Raw genomic sequence first — 20,442 nt, 5'->3', positions numbered from 1 at the left:
TTAAATCAACTTTAACTGTTTTTTTAAAGCCAAGTTTCAGAAAGAATATTTTCTTTACTGGAGTAAAGATAATCTTAGGAGTCGTTTGAGTCTTGTGGCTTCATTGTTCATGCTTCTGATTAAAGACACGTGCGAGTGATATTAGTGTGTGCGACAGACGAGCGGCGAGGCGTCGCCGGTACTCACAGGTTTCAGATGCAGAGCGCCGCAGACGAGCGCGTCAGCGCAGGAATACCAGGAGGGGCGAGGCGACGGAGGGGAGGTCGTCGTCGGAGTCTTCCTTCGGCTGCATCTGCTGAGGAGCTTCAGCGTCCACATCTTTACACTTCTGACTGTAAAAACACTAACAGTCAGCGCCGCAGCCTCCATCAGGAAATCAATCAATACACTTCAGAGGGACAGAGAGAGACTGGGGAAGGAATGTTAAATTAGGTGTTTCTTCAATGGAGTTTGGTGAGCTCGGTGTATATAACTGCCGTGTATCAGCTGATGATGATGAAATAATCTCCCACTTAACTGGTCAAGGTCCTCGGCCCTACTGGTTTAATGGGAATAGTTCTGTTACCAGTCCTTTAGTCTGAACCCTGGAATCTCAGCCGGAGCTTCAGGTGCTTCAGATATCTTCCCAGACTGTCATAATAAATAAGAACTGGTTCTTAACTCACCTGCCTGGTAAAATAAATTAAAGAAATTCACTGATGCTGAAAGTTGGATGCTGTCAGCTGATACACTGCAGTTATATCCACCACACTCACCAAACTCCATTGAAGAAACACCTAATTTAACACGGTTAGAGGAGGAGGTACTCACAGCTGTTTCTGCAGGTACTGCTTCCTGGACTCACAGCCTTTGGTCTGACTCTGAGCAGCCAACATCTGACTCAGCAGCGGCCTTCAGACTGATGCAGGACTCTGTCTCATGGACGATCTGGGTCATGTTCTGCTGGAGGGTCTCGATGAGATCTGAGGATACAGAGAGCGTTAGCATGAGGAACAACAACTCTGATTTTACTTCTACTTAAGGTTTCTGTTTTAACCTGCAGATTTCAGTCCTGGTTTCTGCGGCGTGTATGTTGTAAAGGCTCAGACATACTTTCAGCTGCAGAGCCATTCATGCTAAGAGTTTCAAGCATGCACATCTCCCGATCCACACGGTAATGCACCATAACGCTGTCTGCCAACCAGAGTAGGGTAAAGAAAATACATCCCAAGCGTTGGCGCTATTTGTCCATCTTTGAATTCTTACAAAGAATTACATCAGCGTGGGTAACAGGATCTCCTTGCAGCGTTCTCTTCAAAACAAGCATCTATTGTTACCTGGAGCATTTTCAGCTGGCACGGTTGGCGGATCAGCGGAACCAGAAAGTATGAATTGACTTTTAATACTACAGATCCCAGAGTTCGGAATCAGAAGGAGCTTTATTGCCAAGTAGTATTTTACACATATGAGGAATTTGCTTGGTGATGAGGTACTACACGCAGACAAACATACAGCTGACATGAATAAATGTAGAAATATAAAATATGGAATAGACAATGCAAGTTATATAAGAATAATAAAAGGGATGGAGAAAAATAATACAACTATTGCAGAGAAAGACAACGTCACAGATATTTACATGAGCATCTGAAGTATGGGAGTATTGTGACATAAATATACATTATACATTATACAATATAAAAATTAACAACAATATGTGCAATGTGCCAGTTTCAGCTTGTCTGCAAGAAATACAGCAAAAAAACTGCAGCCGAATCCCAAAACGCACGCTGAAGCACGACGACAGAAACATGTGTTCGGTTCATAAAGACGTGAGCTCGAACGTTCCCGTTATAAATCTCAGTGATGTGATTTTAGAACTGAGTTCCTGTTGAACATAAATAGGCATTAAATCTGCATATCAACATTTGTGCCTCCAGCCTGCAGAGCTGTCACTGTGAAGAAACAGAGAAGGAGCAGCTGTTTGATAAGCAGCCGTCAGGCTCCATCGATCACGCCCACATGGACCTGATCCAGTCACTGATGTTACACAGACTTTCCAACAGCTTCGCAATAAAAAAGATCACAAAGACAAGAAAATAAAACGCTGCCTCCGAATGTAAAGTTGAATAAATCCAACTGATAAATGCACCTTTGGCAGATCAGTTAAATCCTACAGTACATAAGAAAAATGTTTCACTATTAGTCTCTAATCTGCACCTCATCTCTCTGTAAAACACACGTACGCTGGTCTGAGGTCAGCATGAGTAAATATCATCGGTCTGACAGAGCTGAGCTGGTAGTTTAAGCACCGACTATAAACCACATCATCCTGTTTGAGTCCGGTGAGATCTCCGCTGCATGTAGTCTCTTCCTCTCTGCTGCCGGATCTCTAATAAAAGGCAAAACGTGGCTCAAACAGATTTAAAAAGAGAAAGGAGGAGACGACGGTCTGACACGGTGCTGAACTGCGTTTCCTTTGTCTTACACATCCTGCACAGGAGGCGCAGACTCCACCGGGTACAATCATTACAAAATAACTTCAAAAAGTCACAAAGAGTATCATAAATCTGAAGGATTAAATCTATTCATTAGGTTCTGGGAGGAAACTACGATACCCATGAGCCTCTGCCACCAGCTCCACGCTTCTTCATTGCAGTTCTAACGTTATTTTTCACCATTCAGGAGTTTTTGTTTTGTTTGTGACTCCAGAAGTTGAACCAACACATAAAAAAACACTCGGACGAGTCGAAGTTTTTATTTCCAGTCGAACAACTTTGCGGTTAAAAAACATCTTAATGTACAGAGGATTCATTAAGGAGCGTCTACATCTGTTTACAGGCGACCGTGAAGCTTCATGAATCTGCACACTTGAGTTTCAGTCTAGTTTAGAAGATCATGAGTTATTTTTGCCAAACTCAAGGTGAAGCATGAACTCCCCCCTCCTCAGAATTAAAAACACGTGTTGTGTTCAGGTAACGGGCGTTTTTCTATTGTTAGCAGCCGGATGTGCTGATACTGTTGTCCAACATAGCAACAGTAACTAAGGAGGAGTGGCATCCCATCAGGCCTCGGGAACACTGGTGATCTGAGAAACAGAAGCGAGAGGAGTCCGTATCAGCGTATAAGGCAGCGCTGGGTCTTATCGCAGCGTCACTGCTTCAGGAATGAGCTCGGCTGCCAGCGCTCCTTTTCTGTACTTCAGCTTGTTTGTGAGCAGATTCTGGATCAGATTCAGTCTCAGTGAGGTCACTGCCAGAAACTCTGAACCACTGAGAGAGTCCCGCAGTCCGTCCAGACCATGAAGAGTAAAGAACACTCAACTCAGTTACTCTATCGAATCAGATTGTTAATAATATATTTGATTCGTCTGGCTCCCCGGGGCCTCCAGAATCTAATCAGAGTCCCTGATGCTGCATACAGAGCGACTCCTGGGTCTGCACCATCTACCTGAACTCCACAAACCAAGCCTACGTTCCTTCTGGGCCGCTGCGCTCCTCCAACGAACGCCGCCTGGCTCTGCCGTCCCGTCACACAAAGCGACCTCAGTCCCTGTTCTCATCTGTGACGAGCTACCGCACGCCATCAGAGCAGTGGCGTCCCTCTCTGACTCCAAGAAGCTCCTGAAAACTCTGTGAGAACACTTCCTCTGATAACACCTCTGACCTCCGACTGGGGATGAAACAGTTACCTGTTAAACTCGCTGTGAAAGGAGTGCTCTTCTTCTTCTTCTGTCTCTTTACAGTTCTCTTCTATTGACTGACTATTGTTAACTCTTACTTCTTCCCCTGGGTATTTACTCCATCACTTGTGGATCTCTTACTGTATGTAAATTAAATCAACAGATGATGAAGTATAATTACAGCTGAAAGTCATTAAGCTCCACCTTCACCAGCTGCAACACTAAAGTGATGAACACATGAATGCATCAATGTTTGTAATATAATAATGATCTTTTGTCAGGATGCAGGACCTTTACCTGTAACAGGGTGTTTCTACTCGGTGGTCCTGAAGTAAAAGGTGTGCGTTCTGCATTAAAGTGGTCGTGCTGCTGTTTGCGTGCAGCAGACGGACGTGTTCACATTAGCGATGTTTATCAGAGCGGGCCGTTAACACAATGCTGCTCTCATATCTACTTCATACAGGAATTCATCGCTTCCCTCCGACTGTTCAGGGCAGGAAGTCGCCTTCATTAAAATATTTATCCACTTCCCATCATGCTCCTGTTCCCGCCCTGCTGCTGCTGTTGCCGGAGAGTATGAGTCAAGGAAAATACCTTTCTTTGTTTTTAACTTAAAACAAAAAAAAAAGGTACAGTGTTTCAGATTTGGTCACAAATTTAGTTTGAAACATTCAACAAATGACCCAACATGATGAACGGGATGTGAAAAAGCTCTCGTTCCTCCGCTTAGTCTTTAAGGCGAAACATAACAGGTGAACAGGGTAAAACATTGAACTTGTAAATATCACCATGAAATTTACATTAAGACATTTTCTGTACGACAGGTTTACTGATGTTAAGTTGTGGCTAAATGTTTAAATATGCAAATGAGGGAGTATCTAATATGTCTGGGAATCACCAGGGGCCCCACGATACGATATCATTGAGATTTTAAACATATTGCGATATATCGGAATTTATTACTTTTTTACAACTTTTAATTGTTTCCCCAAAGGAAAACTCTTTTTCTAGTGGACTGATTTTATTATTATAGTTTCAAAAAAGTTAAAAATCCTCATGTACAATTTATATAATAAAAGATCGATACTTGTCTGATACTTGTTGTTTGTGTATCAATACAGTATTTCCATGGAAAATATCGCGATACTATGCTGTATTGACCCCCCCCCCCCCCATCTAATGAAATATGCACTAATTTGCATCTATTTCAAGAACTGAACCTGAACGCTGGATTAAGTCAGGTTCAAGATGATGTTTTATTTTGGTGACACATTAGACTCAAAGGTTTTTAGGGAGGGGGTTTTGGATATCTCTTTGTATTATTTCATAAATCAGAAAATACTGTACATTACAGGCCCATTTCACTTGTTTTTGGGAACAAAATGTTCTATAATTCAGGGATATATGAACAAACCCCTCTGTGAAAACCTTCAGAATAAAGTCGGGGATAAAACTGTAAGAGCTGCTGGAGATTTCAGGCTCAGAGTGTGAGGAAAACAGCCTGTAAAGATGTGTATTGTAAATTCATTATTTAAGTATTTACAGAGAATATCTGATCAAATGACAGGAGGACGTGTAGCATTAGAAAGCTAACAGAAATCTACAGACGCACAGAGACAAACTGCAGGAAAATAAACTACTAAATGTGGATTTTAGATGTTTTCTTTCCACTTATCTGAAAGAAGCTGAAAGTCTTATTAAAAAACCTTAATCAGGAAAACACAGTCACAGGTGAGCGCCTCCTCTGGACTGGGAGCACCTCCTCATGACCTGCAGATATCTGATGTGGTTTTATTGTGACACTAACAGACGTGATCACAGGTGAAACACAGGAAGTAACTGAGGCTAAAAACATGAATGGTGCATTTCAATGTGAACGTTTGTGTGTGGGGAGATGTATCTTGAAAATTATCTTGTCAAGCACGTTTTTATATATATATAAAAAAGATTGATCTAACTTTCTTTAGATCTTAAGATATTACAGCTTATACTGAGCTTGATTTAAGGTTTGCATGATATCCCAGCACAGGAACAAGATTACTCCCCTTTGTTTAAGAGTAAGAATATTTCCACAATTTTCTAAATTTAAGATTCTTGTTAAGTGCAAAAACAGCCCTTCTATAAACAAGCCAAATATTCTTATACTTAATAAATTTTTTTTATTGTTTTGAGCCAAATGCAGGAAAGCCTAGCTATAAAAATCTAACCACTGAAAGACTGTAATGGACTTTAAACTAGAACAATTCGCAGAAATAAAACATAAATTTAAGCAAGTTGTGCTTTTTACAAGCAAGAAAAACTCCATTTTCAAGAAGACTTTCTCAAAGTAAGTATTTTGATCACTAATTTAAGAAATTGTACCTTAACGTAAGCTTAATAATAAGCAATAATCCAGCCAAGCAAATTTGTCAGATTTTTTTTGCTCAATTTAAGAAAACTTTATAATAATTAAGAATATTGGGCTTCTTTCTGGAGGGCTGTTTTTGCTGTGGATGTGTTTCTAAATTAAATGTGTGTTCAAACTGAGCCGAGAAGAGCAGCAGCAGGTTGTGAGTTAACGTTTCCAGAGTCAGCTTGTGGCCATGTTGAGTTGTGGTGTGAAGTTCAGCAGGAACTCCTCCCTCCCTCTGAGATGTAAGCGTTAGCGTAGCGCCGTGATCCTGACGTCATCCCAGGGAAACCCACATGCCAAAGTCCTGACATGCTGTTTGTCCTGAAGCCACAGAGAGTCCCTGAACACACCATCAGGCTTCAATGCAGTACTTTTATTGCGGTCCTTCAAAAGACACTTTCTACTGCACTGCATGTTACTGCAGTCCTTCAAAAGACACTTTCTACTGCACTGCATGTTACTGCGGTCCTTCCTGCTTCTGTTTTCATTCTTCTGTCTTCCTCCTCACAGCCGGTGAAACAGGATCTAAAGTCGCGTCCTGGACGACTGAAGCTGATCCCTGAGAATATTTAGTTTAATCTGAAACTTTTTAAAGGAGACGTTCTTTCTCACAGCACACACTGCCTTTTTCTTTAAGTGACCAATCGTGTGTGTTTATTTACTCTGACTCACAGGTCTTCATGGTAACGGTGGGCGGGGGGGGGAGCTAAGAATACCGCTCGCTGAGAAAGTCTCCTTTCATGGCAGTGATGGAGTTTTTCCTACCTTCCTGCTGGCTGAGCTGTATGGTGAGGTTGGCCTCCGTCAGACGGAGCTGCTCGACGGTCTCCTGCAGGACGCTGATGTTCCCGTTCAGGACGACCTGCAGGGCGAAACAAGCACACGCGTTACTGAGAAACTGAAGGAAACACACTCACACGCTCTCTGCTCTTTACTCGGACATTTGTTTTAACATCAGATCCACACTGTGAGACACTCGCACTGTCTCAACAAAGCACAACTAGTCTTCCATGTAAACGAGTACTGATGAGGGACAGTATTCCTGTTGGTACATCATTTACATTTATTCAGTCGCTTTTATCCGAAGCGACTTACAGCTGCTCTACATGCCTCTGTAGCAACGAGGGGTTAAGTGTCTCGCTAAGGTACACATTGATTGAACCCGGGTCTCTCACACCGAAGGCATGTGTCTTATCCATTGCGCCATCGCCACCCCATCACTCTCTGGAGAAACATGTGTTAGAGAGGAGGACAGAGTTCAGTCTCCTCCACCACTGGGTTTTAATGCACTCCAACTCACCGTGCAGTTGATTTAAGGTTAATGACGATGTCTGTGCTGTGACATTTAAAATGATCGATCAGAGGAGGCGACACACCGTCCTCACCGGGAAATTATTATTATAATTATTATTTTGAACAAGCTTTATTTTCTGGGTGAGAATGACTCATGTGGATGTCGCGACTCTGTGTGCTGTGTAGGTGAAAGGCAAAGCTCTCGATCTACCAATCGGGTTTTTGTTCCTACCCTCACACACAGTCATGAAGGCTGGGTCATGATCAAAAGAACCAGATCACGGGTACCATCGGCCAAAGTGGGTTTTCTCACGAGACCCCACGGCCAGTGAACCCACGGCTTCACGTTTTGGTCATGACGTCACATAAACAACATTCTTTACCTGGACTCCGTGAGCAGAGACAGGTCTGCGAGTGATCTTCACTTTCTGACAGTAAACTTTGCTTCCGCTCCTCTCAGGGTTTAGTCCCCGTCCGTCCTCGCGAGTTTGATTTAAAGCATTTTGTCTGTATTATTCAAGCGGCAACCTGACTTAAACCTGCGTCCTCTCTAGCAGCCAGCAGGGGGCGACTTAAACCTACGTCCTCTCCAGCAGCCAGCAGGGGGCGACTTAAACCTGCGTCCTCTCTAGCGGCCAGCAGGGGCGACTTAAACCTGCGTCCTCTCCAGCGGCCAGCAGGGGCGACTTAAACCTGCGTCCTCTCTAGCGGCCAGCAGGGGGCGACTTAAACCTGCGTCCTCTCTAGCGGCCAGCAGGGGGCGACTTAAACCTGCGTCCTCTCTAGCGGCCAGCAGGGGGCGACTTAAACCTGCGTCCTCTCCAGCGGCCAGCAGGGGGCGACTTAAACCTGTGTCCTCTCTAGCAGCCAGCAGGGGGCGACTTAAACCTACGTCCTCTCCAGCGGCCAGCAGGGGGCGACTTAAACCTGCGTCCTCTCCAGCAGCCAGCAGGGGGCGACTTAAACCTACGTCCTCTCTAGCAGCCAGCAGGGGGCGACTTAAACCTGCGTCCTCTCTAGCAGCCAGCAGGGGGCGACTTAAACCTACGTCCTCTCTAGCAGCCAGCAGGGGGCGACTTAAACCTGCGTCCTCTCTAGCAGCCAGCAGGGGGCGACTTAAACCTACGTCCTCTCTAGCAGCCAGCAGGGGGCGACTTAAACCTGCGTCCTCTCTAGCAGCCAGCAGGGGGCGACTTAAACCTGCGTCCTCTCCAGCAGCCAGCAGGGGGCGACTTAAACCTGCGTCCTCTCTGCAGCCAGCAGGGGGCGACTCCGCCGGCTGCAGAAAGAAGTCTCTGAGTAACAGTTTCTACTTCAGCTGATTTATTCCCTCAGTAAACACTTTCCTGATGAGTTTATGGTCTCAGTCGCTAGTTTCAAGTCTTCTTCAACACAGCATGATGTTCATTTAGTAAATTATGGTCCCATTTAGAGGAACAGAGACCAGGAAGCAGGGGAGGCTTTAGGGCGGGGCTACAAGCGTGGCGACGCGATAGAGGCGACTCGTACCCGCTGCTCTGTGTACATTTAACCAGCACCGCTGTATAAGCTCATCAGGAGTCGGCTGCTCATTTTTCAGTGAGTACGTTTAGTTTGAAGCCTGTTTGTCGCTAGCTAAAATTAGCCTCCCAGCTAATTACAGAAGCACCATGCTAACCAGGCTAGCTAGCTCCACCCTCTCGTCCAAATATGGTCACGTCTGGTTCCGAAAAAAAAAAGATGGCGACGGCCAAAATGCCAAACTGGAGGCTTCAAAATGGCGGTCCACCAATGGAGATCTTAAAGGACAGTGAGGTGAGAAGTTTAGTCCCCCCCCTCCCCTTTAATGTGTACAGTCTTTTTAAAATCCAGAGGTAATAATTAATTTTACTAAAATCATTTTTCACTCTTTAACGCACAAAACAACCAAATTCACGCCGTGGCGGGCTGTCTGCTCTCAGAGCTGAGCTGGTGATTGAAAGCAGCGACTCGACGCTGACAGCGGCTTTTAGAAACATTCCTTTCATCGAACGCAGCAGCTATAGTTAGATCAGCTCTTTAAACAGAGTCCTGCACTTAAAGGAGCAGTCCAAACAAATGTCTTCACCCTGAGAGGCTTCTAATACCACTGTGTACTCGCACTGTGCTAATACTACTGCTGCTGCTGAGCTCCACGTGTCCATCAGGAACATGCCGACACTTCCTGCTCAGAGGCTCAGGTGATTGTGCAAACATCATCTTGCACCTGTTCTGTTCGGCAGCTTTGCCTCTGAACTCATTTCAATCTGAATTCAGTTTAAAAGCTGAAACATAAACATGTTTAAATGTTCTGTGTTACTACTACGCTACTGTCATGAGGACAAAGACCTTTTCAAGGACTCCTTGTATCTTCTCCAGGACTCATGATAAATCCTGAACAACATTTAGAATCTTCAATAGCAGCTCTCCAATAATCCCCAAGGACACCTGGAATATCCTGAAAGACCCCCTGTATCAAGAATCACTAGAATCCGACCAAGAACCGACGTAACCTCCTCAAGGACATCTAAAACTTCCCAGAAGATTCTTCAGGACCATTAGAACACTATCAAGGACCCTTTCAGCCTCCTCAAAGACATCTAGAACCTCTGCAAGGACTCCTGGAATCTTCTAGAGTCTCTATACATATAGCATCCCAAGGAGTTCTTTGACCTCCTCAAGCCTAGAAATTTTCTCCAGGGCCCCTGGATCCTCATCATCAAGGAGTCCAATGACTAAGAAGAGGTGGAACCACTGGAACAAACTCCACGACCAATAGAAGCTAATCAAGGTACCATTTAACCACTTCAATGACTCCTGTAATTTTCTAAAACAACACCTGGAACATCCTCCAGGACCCAGGCGAAAATCCTTAAAGACTCCTGAAGCATCTATGTGGACCACTAGAAACTTATATAGCACCTCCTGACCATCCTCAAGGATCCCTACAACCCTTTAAAAGCCAAAATGAAATATCTTCAAGGATACCTGGAACATCAAGGACAGTGTGGTGAGATTATTTGTCTTGTTTTGAAAAAAGACCCGTTAGTTTCAAGACTTTAAACAAAGTAAAATTTTCTCGATCAGAGAAACAAGAAAGTTTCTGAAAGTGATTTTACTTCACTGTGCTCGAGTCGGTTTCCTCTGAAGTCTCAACAGTTTTGTTTTCATCTGAAGCCGTTCGTGATTTCAGTCCAACAAACTGTCTGAACACCTGGAGCCGCTCAACAGGAAGCGGCGGTGAGTCTTATTTTCAAGCTCAGCACTTCACTCTCAGTGTTTGCATTCAGTCACTGTGTGCGTGTTCAGAGAAACACAAACCCCAGCTGATCCTTCCTGCTGACTCAGACAGAAACACGCAACACTGAGATCAAAGACTGACGGCTGACGGCACACAGCGTACTACGGGCAGGTACTACGGGCAGGTACCAGATCCGTGCATTTCAGCCCGAGCCTGACGAGGCTTATTTATTGAGCACTTGATCTGAAGGTATGTGCTGGTGCGAATGGGACTAAAAGGTCAGAGATGGAGCAGAGAGAGAGGCGCCGTGAAGAGCTTTAAAAGTGATCACCAACATTTTAAAATCTCATCCTGGGGGCCCGCATAAAGAAGGTGAAACAGAAGTGATGTGATCATGTTTCTTTGGTTCTGGCTCTGGACAGTCTGGAGTCCACCAATCAATTTTTGGGTCAAGCAAGTAAAAAGGCTGTTGGGTAATCCAGGCGCTTCTTTACGCCCCCGGGGCCAGGCTGAGGGGCCAGTTTTCATGTTATAGCCCAGCACACACAGAGAAAGAGACCGGGCTTCTGGCTGCAGCGTTTTTCATTTGGGCCGTGTTCTGTGGTGAAACCTGCCTGCCTCGTTAATCATTTGATTATGTTATCTCTGTTTTCTGCTCTATCTGTAGTTTCTGTATCGGCCTGCTGGCCTCGTCTGTGCTGGCTGCGGTTTGTCTTTCTGTTGTGTTTTGGGTTTCAGTCTGCCTGTTTGCTGTCTGCTCTGTGTTTCTTGTTTTACTCAGTTTTCCCTGTCATAGTCTATCTGTATTATTAGTTTCTAGCCTTCTCTGTGCCTTTAGTGCTGTTCAGTCTGTTTCCTGTGTAGTTTGGTGTTGATCTGTATTCGCCTTAATCAGGTGTTTGCTTCTTGCTTGGTTTCTGTCTGCTAAGTGTTAATTGTGATCTCTGACTGGTTTGTTGTTCATTCGGTCATGATCATTCTGTGTTAAGCTGCTCTGTTCAGTTATCTCGGTCTGTTCTGTCTAGTTGTGGAGTTGCCCGTCTTTCTCAGTTATTTGGTCGGTCTTGTTCTGTGTTTTGAGTTCCAGATTCTTGCCTTGTGTTTAGTAATGTGTGTTCTGTCTGTTTCCCCCTCTTGATCGCTCTGCCTGCCTGTGTGTCTGGTCCTGGTTCCGGTCCTGGTCCCGGTCCCAGCCCTGCTCATTACCTGTGGCCTGTACTCTGAAGTGGGGTAACTGGCTTATCCAGGTAACTTCAGGAGTTTTTGTGACGTCGGGTGTAACTTCCCGATTAACCCGTACTACGAAAGGTGGACAGGTGTTACCCAAAGTCTGTTGCCAAAAAAAGGGAGCCAGGGTCGGGGTTAATAAACCGAGAAAAAAAATCCTTGATTAAAGTGTCAAATTTACAAGAAGTAAAATTGGAGATTTCCCTGAAATTAAAGTCACAAAAATCGAGAATCCCTCTGGAGTTTCCTTCTGAATACGGCCGATCCACGGTGAAGTCTGAGGTGCAGGATAGTGACTGTGGGCTAAACTCACGAGTATTTCCTCACTGCTGGATCAGATTGTGAAGTCTAATATAACTTTCCACTGCCTGCAGAAGTTTCTCTCATAAATGTGTGACTATAATCTCAGAGAATATTCAGGTTCTTCACTTGTAGATTAATCTTGGAAATTATTTTTGTCTCAGATTATTCCCCCTCTGCGCTGGTTACAGTGGAGCTCGTGTGCAGCTGGACCTTGTTCATGTGGATTTTTGGAGGTTGCCTTTGGATTTAGTTTTGGATAAATTTGTTCGTTTGGATTGTTTATTATTTAGGATTTTCTTGACTCAGCCACTCTCACTAAGTTTGCTCGCTCTTATAGTTGTTTAATAAATATCATTGAACTGTACCTGTCAGCCTTCATGTGTTTGGGTCCTCAACCTTCCCCACACGTCACCCACCCTGACACCTGCATGTTTTTTTATTATTATTTCTTTTGATTGGACAGCCCGTTGCGAGCAGCAGCGGCCTCATCTTATCCGAAATGCCTTTTTACTGTGGCGGCAATAATAAATGTTTCTGGTCAGCATTTTAAAAAACAAAAATATTAATTTAACAAAAAACAAAAAATGTTAAACTTAATGAAGAGCCATTAAAACAAACCTGGAGTGTTTTAACGGCAGCAGTAAAGGCTGTGTTATGAGGAGGCGGGAGGGTCAGCCGGGCTCGGGCCGGGACCAGGACCTGAATGTCTCGGGCCAGGACCTGGATGTCTCGGGCCAGGACCTGGCTATTTATCTACTCACTCACTCACTCACTCACAGGAAGCACCGGCCTCCACGCTGCTTTCTGATGTTTACTAACTCTGTTTAAACGCCGCTGTCACGATGTTGAATGTGACAGAAAAAGAGCAGAAAAGGCAAACTCGTCTTTCGTTTGTATTTTAGCAGGTTTACCTACTAACCTGCATTTACACCCTAATGTTGGTGTATTACGGGTGTAAGTCAGACACCGACCTGATGGACAACATACCAACACATTCAAGAACATCTGAACGGATAAATAATGAAAGATAAATCTCAGCTGATTCACCTGAAATGTGGCCAATAAAACAGAAAAGACACATCAGCCTCCACTCCCTGAATACATCACACGGCGGCTGCAAATATCACACGTGGTTCAGAGGTTTCGCAGCCGAGAGCTGCTGCAGCTGAACTGAGCTGTGATCACAGCGATCGATCGACAGAAGGTCAGAGATCAGCGCTGCGTCATGTCTGAGGTCAGGTGGGTTCATTCAGGGTTCAGTCAGCAGATCACGAGTCTCCACCTGAAGGGGCTAAATGATATCAGGGTGTTTTTCTAACCGCTGAAGACAGGAAGCTGTCAGGAGAAGAAATCTAACTTTGGTATCTTTGGTACTTTCCTGAGCGTCTCCTGAGTTTATGTGAAGGAACTTCCTCACAACAAGTCGAAGCTGCTCCGCTGTGAAACTGACAAACTTAGCATGAAGCTAACAGGACGAGCAGTTAGCTGCCTGATAACAGACCTCTCTTTCTTCAGCTGTTTCCTGTTGACGTCAGTCATGTTGATCAAAGAAATCAGCTGTTGGGCTGTCGGGTTTTCAAAAAGTCAAATTCGAACTAACATGCAGTTGATGTGAATGCATCATATTTACAGTGCGGGTCGCCTGCAGAAAACTGTGCATCCTGCTTGTAGTTTTGTTTTAAAATCCTCTCTCCTGATTGGCTGTGGAGGTCGTACCAGCGCCTGGTTCAAAACCAGTTCAGTCAGCTTCACCAACATCCCACCCCGGAGCCGAGAGACCAGAAACCAGCCGCTCTGTTTCAAACTGTCTGATAAAACAAAGAGCTAACAGAAGCCATTTGTGTCATGTGTATATTGTCCATATATGTCTACTATGCGTAGTTTGTGTGTAGAATTCATAATGAAGGCGCTCTTTGTACAGACTGTGAAAGCAAATTTCAATAAAGAACGAATCTGAATCTGAAGCCAGGATGGATATTCTTACAGCAGCAGCGTCTGTGGCAGTGAACCATCAGCTGAATCTGCAGCCGTAGGAGCTTTTTAGCTTCTTTCAGCTCGCGGTTCATCTGTCCGGCTGCAGCTTTCCTGTGCTGGTTCACTCCCAGAGCAAACATCAGGTAGTGCAGCTTCAATCTGACCTTCAGACAAACTGAAGTGGCAACAACAAAGTTTATCTTCCACAAGTTGTTTTATCTTCAGTTTCAAACACATCAGGAAAACACCGTCCTCCAGGGAAGATGGCCGTGGGCGTCGACTGAACGCTAAATGCAGATAGAGCGCTGCTTTTGGCTCACGAGCAGGGCGAGCTGAGGAATCCTGCTTTCATAATGCAGAACATTTCTGTTGGAATAAACACTCGTCTCTCTTTGCATTTATTCAAGTCTTCTGCAGAGGGAACTCACTGGGACACATGAACTGTACATGGTGCAGTATTTTCTGTCTGTGCCGATAAGAGCCGGACAGTACATCTACTCAAGTAGTGTACTTTAATACAGATTAGAGGTACTTGTACTTTACTTGAGTATTTTCTTTTCATGCCACTTTCTCCTTCTGCTCCATCTCAGAGGGAGATGTTGGACTTTTTACTTCACTTCATTTATCTGACAGCTTTTCAAGTCAGATTTTTACACACAAAACACATGAAGGGTTAATAAATGAATAAAACTCTGACAGTTTATAGACGTACAGCTGACAGGATTATTAGTTTGAGATTTAATAGTTCAGCTTCACACACGTGAAGATTTGCTGCTTTTCCTTAATTAATTCTTTTAATTTATTTGTAATGATGTTTGTTCTGCTGGTTAGATAAAACCTTTATTATGAAGGTGTCACTTTGGGCTCTAACTGTGACTGCATTTCTGACTATTTTACAGTTTTAACAATCAATCAATTGATTAATGGAGAAACTAATCAGAAAATAATCCTCAGCTGCAGTTTGATACTAAACAGTTAAAATGAGATCAACAACTACAACAGCAACATCCTGCTTTACATTACTGCAGGAGGAATAATACTAACAGTGTTGTCAATGTCAGCAACACCCTGAGACAGAACCGTACTATCAGTACTTCTTTTCATACTTTTGTACTTTGACTCAAGTAGAAATTTAAATAGAAGACTTGTACTTTTAGTGCAGTAATATTTAGCAAGGGTATTTGTAATGTGACTCAAGTACAGGGTTTGTGTACTTTGTCCACCGCTGGATGTTTTTCCAAGTAACTCTTAATGTACATGTTCGTGCTACTAAAAGTGATGAAGAGTGTCCACAATCCACCGTAATGACGCGAGTTTCCCTTCAAATGTGTCCTGAATACTTTCACAGGACGGGCAGAAAGAAAGAGTCAGCAGGCCGAAGTAAGACTGAGGAGCAGAGAGGGAGGAGTGGAGCAGAGGTGAAGGAGGGAGAGGAGGAATGAGTCAGGAGGAGGAGGGAAAACACTCACTTTTTCCAACCAACAACTCGGAGAATACGAAGCTGGAAATGTTGGAAGCAACTAAAGTGTCCACAGTTTGAACAGTCAGCCTGCCGGGAGGGAAAACTGTTCAAAGTCTTTACAGGAGGGAAAATAAAAAGCAGCCTCTGTTCAGATGGCATGTTGTTATTGAGAATGTTTCTACATCAAGCTGAACTCCTCAGTTTCTCTTCTCGGTTTAGAAGTTCGGTTATTTATTGATCTCTGTGAGTTTCTCGTTTTGCCGCAGACACATGGAAGCTGTTAGTGTTTTGGTGAGGTGGGTGGGGCGGCTCCCGTCTGAGTTCTGGCAGTCGCACTGAAAAAGAGGCTATTTCCAGTATCAGTCTGGTACCGAGCTGAACGGGAGACACTCGGTCTCATCGTCTTCACGCATCAGTACCAGTATCTGCTGATCCTGTGTCACTCTGCTGCATTAAGCCGTTTCTGCACGAGCGTCTGTGTGACCAGGCTGCCTTAAACGTTTCGGTTAAATAAAATCAATAGTTAAGCTGGTAGAGCAGAACCTCCAGGGTCTGAAAGTGAAGCTCCTTAAACCTGCGTCCTCTCCAGCAGCCAGCAGGGGGCGACTCCAGCGGCTGCAGAAAGAAACTGTTTCTACTTGTCAGCTGATTTATTCCCTCAGTAAACACTTTCCTGATGAGTTTCTGGTCTCAGTCGCTAGTTTCAAGTCTTCTTCAACACAGCATGATGTTCATTTAGTAAATTATGGTCCCATTTAAGTGCAATTTATACTTCTGCGTCAAATCGACGGCGTAGGTGATGGCGTAGGCTACGGGGCTACGCAGAGGCTACGGCGTCGCCTGACGTGCACCTCCTCAAAAATGTAACTACACGTTGAGTCGACGCAGACCGTCAGCTCTGTGATTGGTCAGCTGGGTAGCCTTGCAATGCCTCCGAGCCGACCAAAAGTACCCCGCGCTTTGAAGTAACTTTTACTAGCGGCCAAAACGGCGGCTGTAACACAGTGAATCAATATATTTGACCGTCGCAACCCGAGCGAAATGACTCGTTTCACTATCAGAATGTGATCCATTCGCTCAGTAACATTTGAAAACGCTACACCAGCCGCATGTTTTCAGTTTTACCCCCATTCATGTTAGCGGAGCGCTAAAATGGAAGTTAGCCTGCTCGGCCGGCAAAAGTCAAGACAGTGGACGCTGCAGCGCTACTGCAGACTAGTGTTTGGGGGTGTTATTGCAGAAAGACGAACACACGGAGGCACAAGTATAAATGCACGGCTACGTGCGCAGCCTATGGCGTAGGTACGCACGTAGACCCTACGCAGGAGTATAAATGGGCATTTAGAGGAACAGAGACCAGGAAGCAGGGGAGGCTTTAGGGCGGGGCTACAGGCTAACTGACAGGTTGCTACCATGGCGACCTGTCAATCAGGATAGAGGCGACTCGTATCCGCTGCTCTGTGTACATTTAACCAGCGCCGCTGAAAAACCTCATCATGAGTCGGCTGCTCATTTTTCAGTAAGTACGTTTAGTTTGAAGCCTGTTTGTCGCTAGCTAAAATTAGCATCCCAGCTAATATCACAGCTAATGTGAACTACAGATGGACCTCGCTAACCAAGTTAGCTAATATTGTCACTTCTGGTCCCAAAAAAAACAAGATGGTGACGGCCAAAATGCCAAACTGGAGGCTTTAAAATGGTAGCCCACAAACCAACGGTTTGTGGGCTACCTCGTGATGTACGGACAACCAACCACTATCTTTTCTTAAACCTGACCAAACTGCCACCGCTTCACAGCGTTTTAACGTCATGTGACTAAAGAGCTGCTACGTCTGTTGCTCGTATGTGCGGTTTTGGGACGCTTGGCAGTCGACCAGCTTCGAGGACGTGAAGTTCGCCCGTGTTACCATTAAACAGAAACGTGTTCACCTGTTGTTCTGATTCTTGTTTCCCTCTGCTTCCAGTCCTTATGCTAAGCTAAGCTAACACCTGTCTCCAGTCATCGAGTGTCGCCTCGTGTTTCCACTCAAACTGTTTACACAGTTTTAATTCATACTTCCATTAATAACATTTAACCATGAAGCTTTTCTACACAGAAACAGTGACACAGTAAAATATTGGAACCCTGAACTCTTTAAATTTTATTTCATGCTAGCTTGTTTTCTAAACCTACTTATTCTTTTCAGGGTTGCGTGCACTGTGCGAGGTTGTAGGTTAACTCACTGCAGCCAGTCAGCATCTTGTTTTCTAACTGCAGGTGAAATAATAAAACAGTATCTCCTGGATGAGGTTTGAGATTTTTGTATTTCAGAGACCAATCAGATTGATCTGTGCTCAAAGGGGGCGGGTCACATCACAACAGAAGTGAACGTGTGTGGTCACGCTCCTCGTGGAAATGAATGTGGAAATTTTATACATCTGATATCAGAAGAATATTTGTGTTGATTTAAGCTTCATCTCTGACCCCTGACACACAGACAGCAGGAGAAACATGCAGAAAAGAAGATTTAACAGGACTTTCATCTTAATATTTATATATTTAACCTTCAACTGAACCCCCCCCAGACTAAATGCAGGTTACAGGAGTTTTCTAGAAGTGTCACCTTTTAGATTTACGAGATTCTGATGCATTTGTTTCTTAAGAAAACTGTTGTTGAAAGCATTGGAAGGTAGATAAACCTCCAACTCACGTTTTTCTGCCGGCACTTCTCCAGTGTGGCGTTGGTGGCGTTGAGGCGATCCAGCAGCAGCAGGATCTGGGCTCCCTGGCGGTCTTGCACCTCCCTCCCCGCCTCCACCATCTCCTCCAGGGCCACCTTGTTCTTGTTCCACACCACCTTGGCCCCCTCCATCTTCTCTGTCACCTCCTGCAGCTCGGCGCGGCATTTAGCAGAGCTCTTCAGGTCCGGAGACGTCGCCCACACCACGATGATGATGAGCGAGATGATGGACCAGAGCGTCAGCAGGGCGATCACCACGTTCTTCGCCGTCTGGGAGGACCTGGAGGCGGCAGCCATGAGGAGGGCGGGTGAGGAGGATGGAGGTGAAGATGAATTGATTAGAGATGAAGGTGACGAGCTGAACAGCTGCTCTCAGTGTGGCTCTCAGTGTGAAGTGAGCTCAGCTTTCCCTTCAGGCAGGGCAGGAACTCAGGGAGGGGCTCCTCGGACACACCCCCACCTCACCCGCTCCACCCACCATCCCTCCTCCCCCCCCATGCACCACCCCACCCTAACCTCCTCCTCCTCCTGCATGCGGCGTGATCAACAGGAAAGTGACAACACCAGAGGGAAGCGCGCACACACAGTTCACATGGAAAGTTTTGTTAATGTGTGAACTGTGTGCTGGGGGGGGGGGGGGGGGCACACTGAGGCTTTCTGTTTCTGTTTCAGCCTCTCAGCGACGAACCTGGATGAACTCTGGAACAGGAACTAAGTGGATCTTTGGCAGCAGGACAGGGAGAGAAACGAAACTCAGAGAAACAGAAAAGAGAGAGAGAGAAATGAAACAGAAACAGTTGGTGTCGAGTGAACCGGTAACCTTAAAGTGACACTGAGACCACAAGAGGACTTTATCATAGCTTGAGTAAAATGCCCCCTGCTGAGGCCGCAGTACATTATATTATTATTTTTATTGTGGTTAAAGACAAGCAAGTTGATCTGTTCTCTCTTCATCATCAGCTCGGGAGCTTTTTCTATATCTAAATAAGAGAGGAGGAGTGAAAGAGTTCAGTGATCAGTGTGACTTCTGCGAAAAGGAATTTAAGTTATTGATTTGTTGATTAGTAAATCCTGAAGAATGTAACTGAAAGATCTCTGCGAGCGCTTTTTCCTTTAGTGATGAGTCGCAAACCTCCACAAAGACGACAAGCAGAAAATAAGAACGGAGTTTAACAAGTAAACTACAATAAAGAAACAAAGAGAGAAGAAAGCTGCACATCCAGCTGATCACACCAACAACATATGAAGCAGCCGGACGCTCCGGGACGAAAATCAGCGGCTGCGCCACAGAAGCGTTGAACTGATGCGATGGAACGCAGCGATCGATCAGTGACAAGTGAATTTCAAATAAAGATGCAGAGAGTAGAGTTAAAGCATATCACAAGATGAAACCAGCGGAAACACAAGCTTGTGGTGATAAACTTGCAACAGTGATAAACCTGCCTGAGACCGCAGCTGGAGCTGAGGCGGACGGGCGGCGCCCCAAACAAGAGTTTGTCTGCAAGCAAAACCAAACACATAGCCATTTCCCCCCCGATCTGGTTACAAACAGGGTTGAATGCAGTACTCGTTTGACCGGAGAGGTTTCGATACTACTCGGTACTGTGTTATTTCAGATCGGATCGAGTACCGATACCGAGCCATACCTGAAGCTATAATACATACAGAAATAATCATGATAAACAATATTTTTAGTAATTTTAAGGCCATTTTATGCCACTTATACAGCGGGGTGAGTTGAGCCAGTTTTTACTTGGAGTGTCTTTAAAGCGAGGACATGGCCGTCCTGTGGGAAGAATCAGTTTGGATCTAAAATAAACTGTTTTCTAAACATGGCTTTCCAAAAAAAAAAGTTGACTCTTGGCTCAACTTGCCCCTCATGAGGGGAAAGTCCATCATCACAGGGTGATGGAGAGATGACTCGGATGGATGACTCTTCAAAAATGTGTGGTCAAACAAGGTGTGGCTCAACTTCCCCACAGGCTCAAATCACCCCGCTCTCCCCTTATAATAATAATAATAATAATAATAATAATAATAATAATAAAACAGCATAAAACGCAGGAACACCCTGTCATGTTTTATGACATTAGAAGAGAAATGTCATCAGAAACACGATGCTGCTGACAGAGTTTTAGTTTTGGTGTTTTTATTAGAATATTTTATCTGCTT

At 44.8% G+C, this 20,442-nt stretch overlaps 1 protein-coding gene across 1 annotated transcript; it reads right to left on the bottom strand.

Annotated features, from left to right (window-relative positions):
- Positions 1–240: 240 nt before the first annotated feature.
- On the bottom strand, positions 241–18,675 carry si:ch211-1a19.3. The gene is made up of 4 exons (XM_038699412.1): positions 18,241–18,675; positions 6,819–6,915; positions 811–962; positions 241–332 (listed from the first exon to the last, which is right to left on the bottom strand). The coding sequence occupies exons 1-3, from the start codon at positions 18,565–18,567 to the stop codon at positions 841–843; spliced, it is 546 nt and encodes a 181-aa protein (XP_038555340.1). The 5' UTR covers positions 18,568–18,675; the 3' UTR covers positions 241–332; positions 811–840.
- Between the last annotated feature and the right edge of the window lie 1,767 nt (positions 18,676–20,442).

This window comes from Micropterus salmoides, unplaced genomic scaffold, assembly GCF_014851395.1.
Source record: "Micropterus salmoides isolate LMB-PRFRI ecotype aquatic unplaced genomic scaffold, ASM1485139v1 Ms_hic_scaffold_5, whole genome shotgun sequence".
NCBI classification, from domain to species: Eukaryota; Metazoa; Chordata; class Actinopteri; order Centrarchiformes; family Centrarchidae; genus Micropterus; species Micropterus salmoides.
Note: the sequence above shows the minus strand (reverse complement) of the source record. Positions and strands in the feature narration are given on the sequence as shown.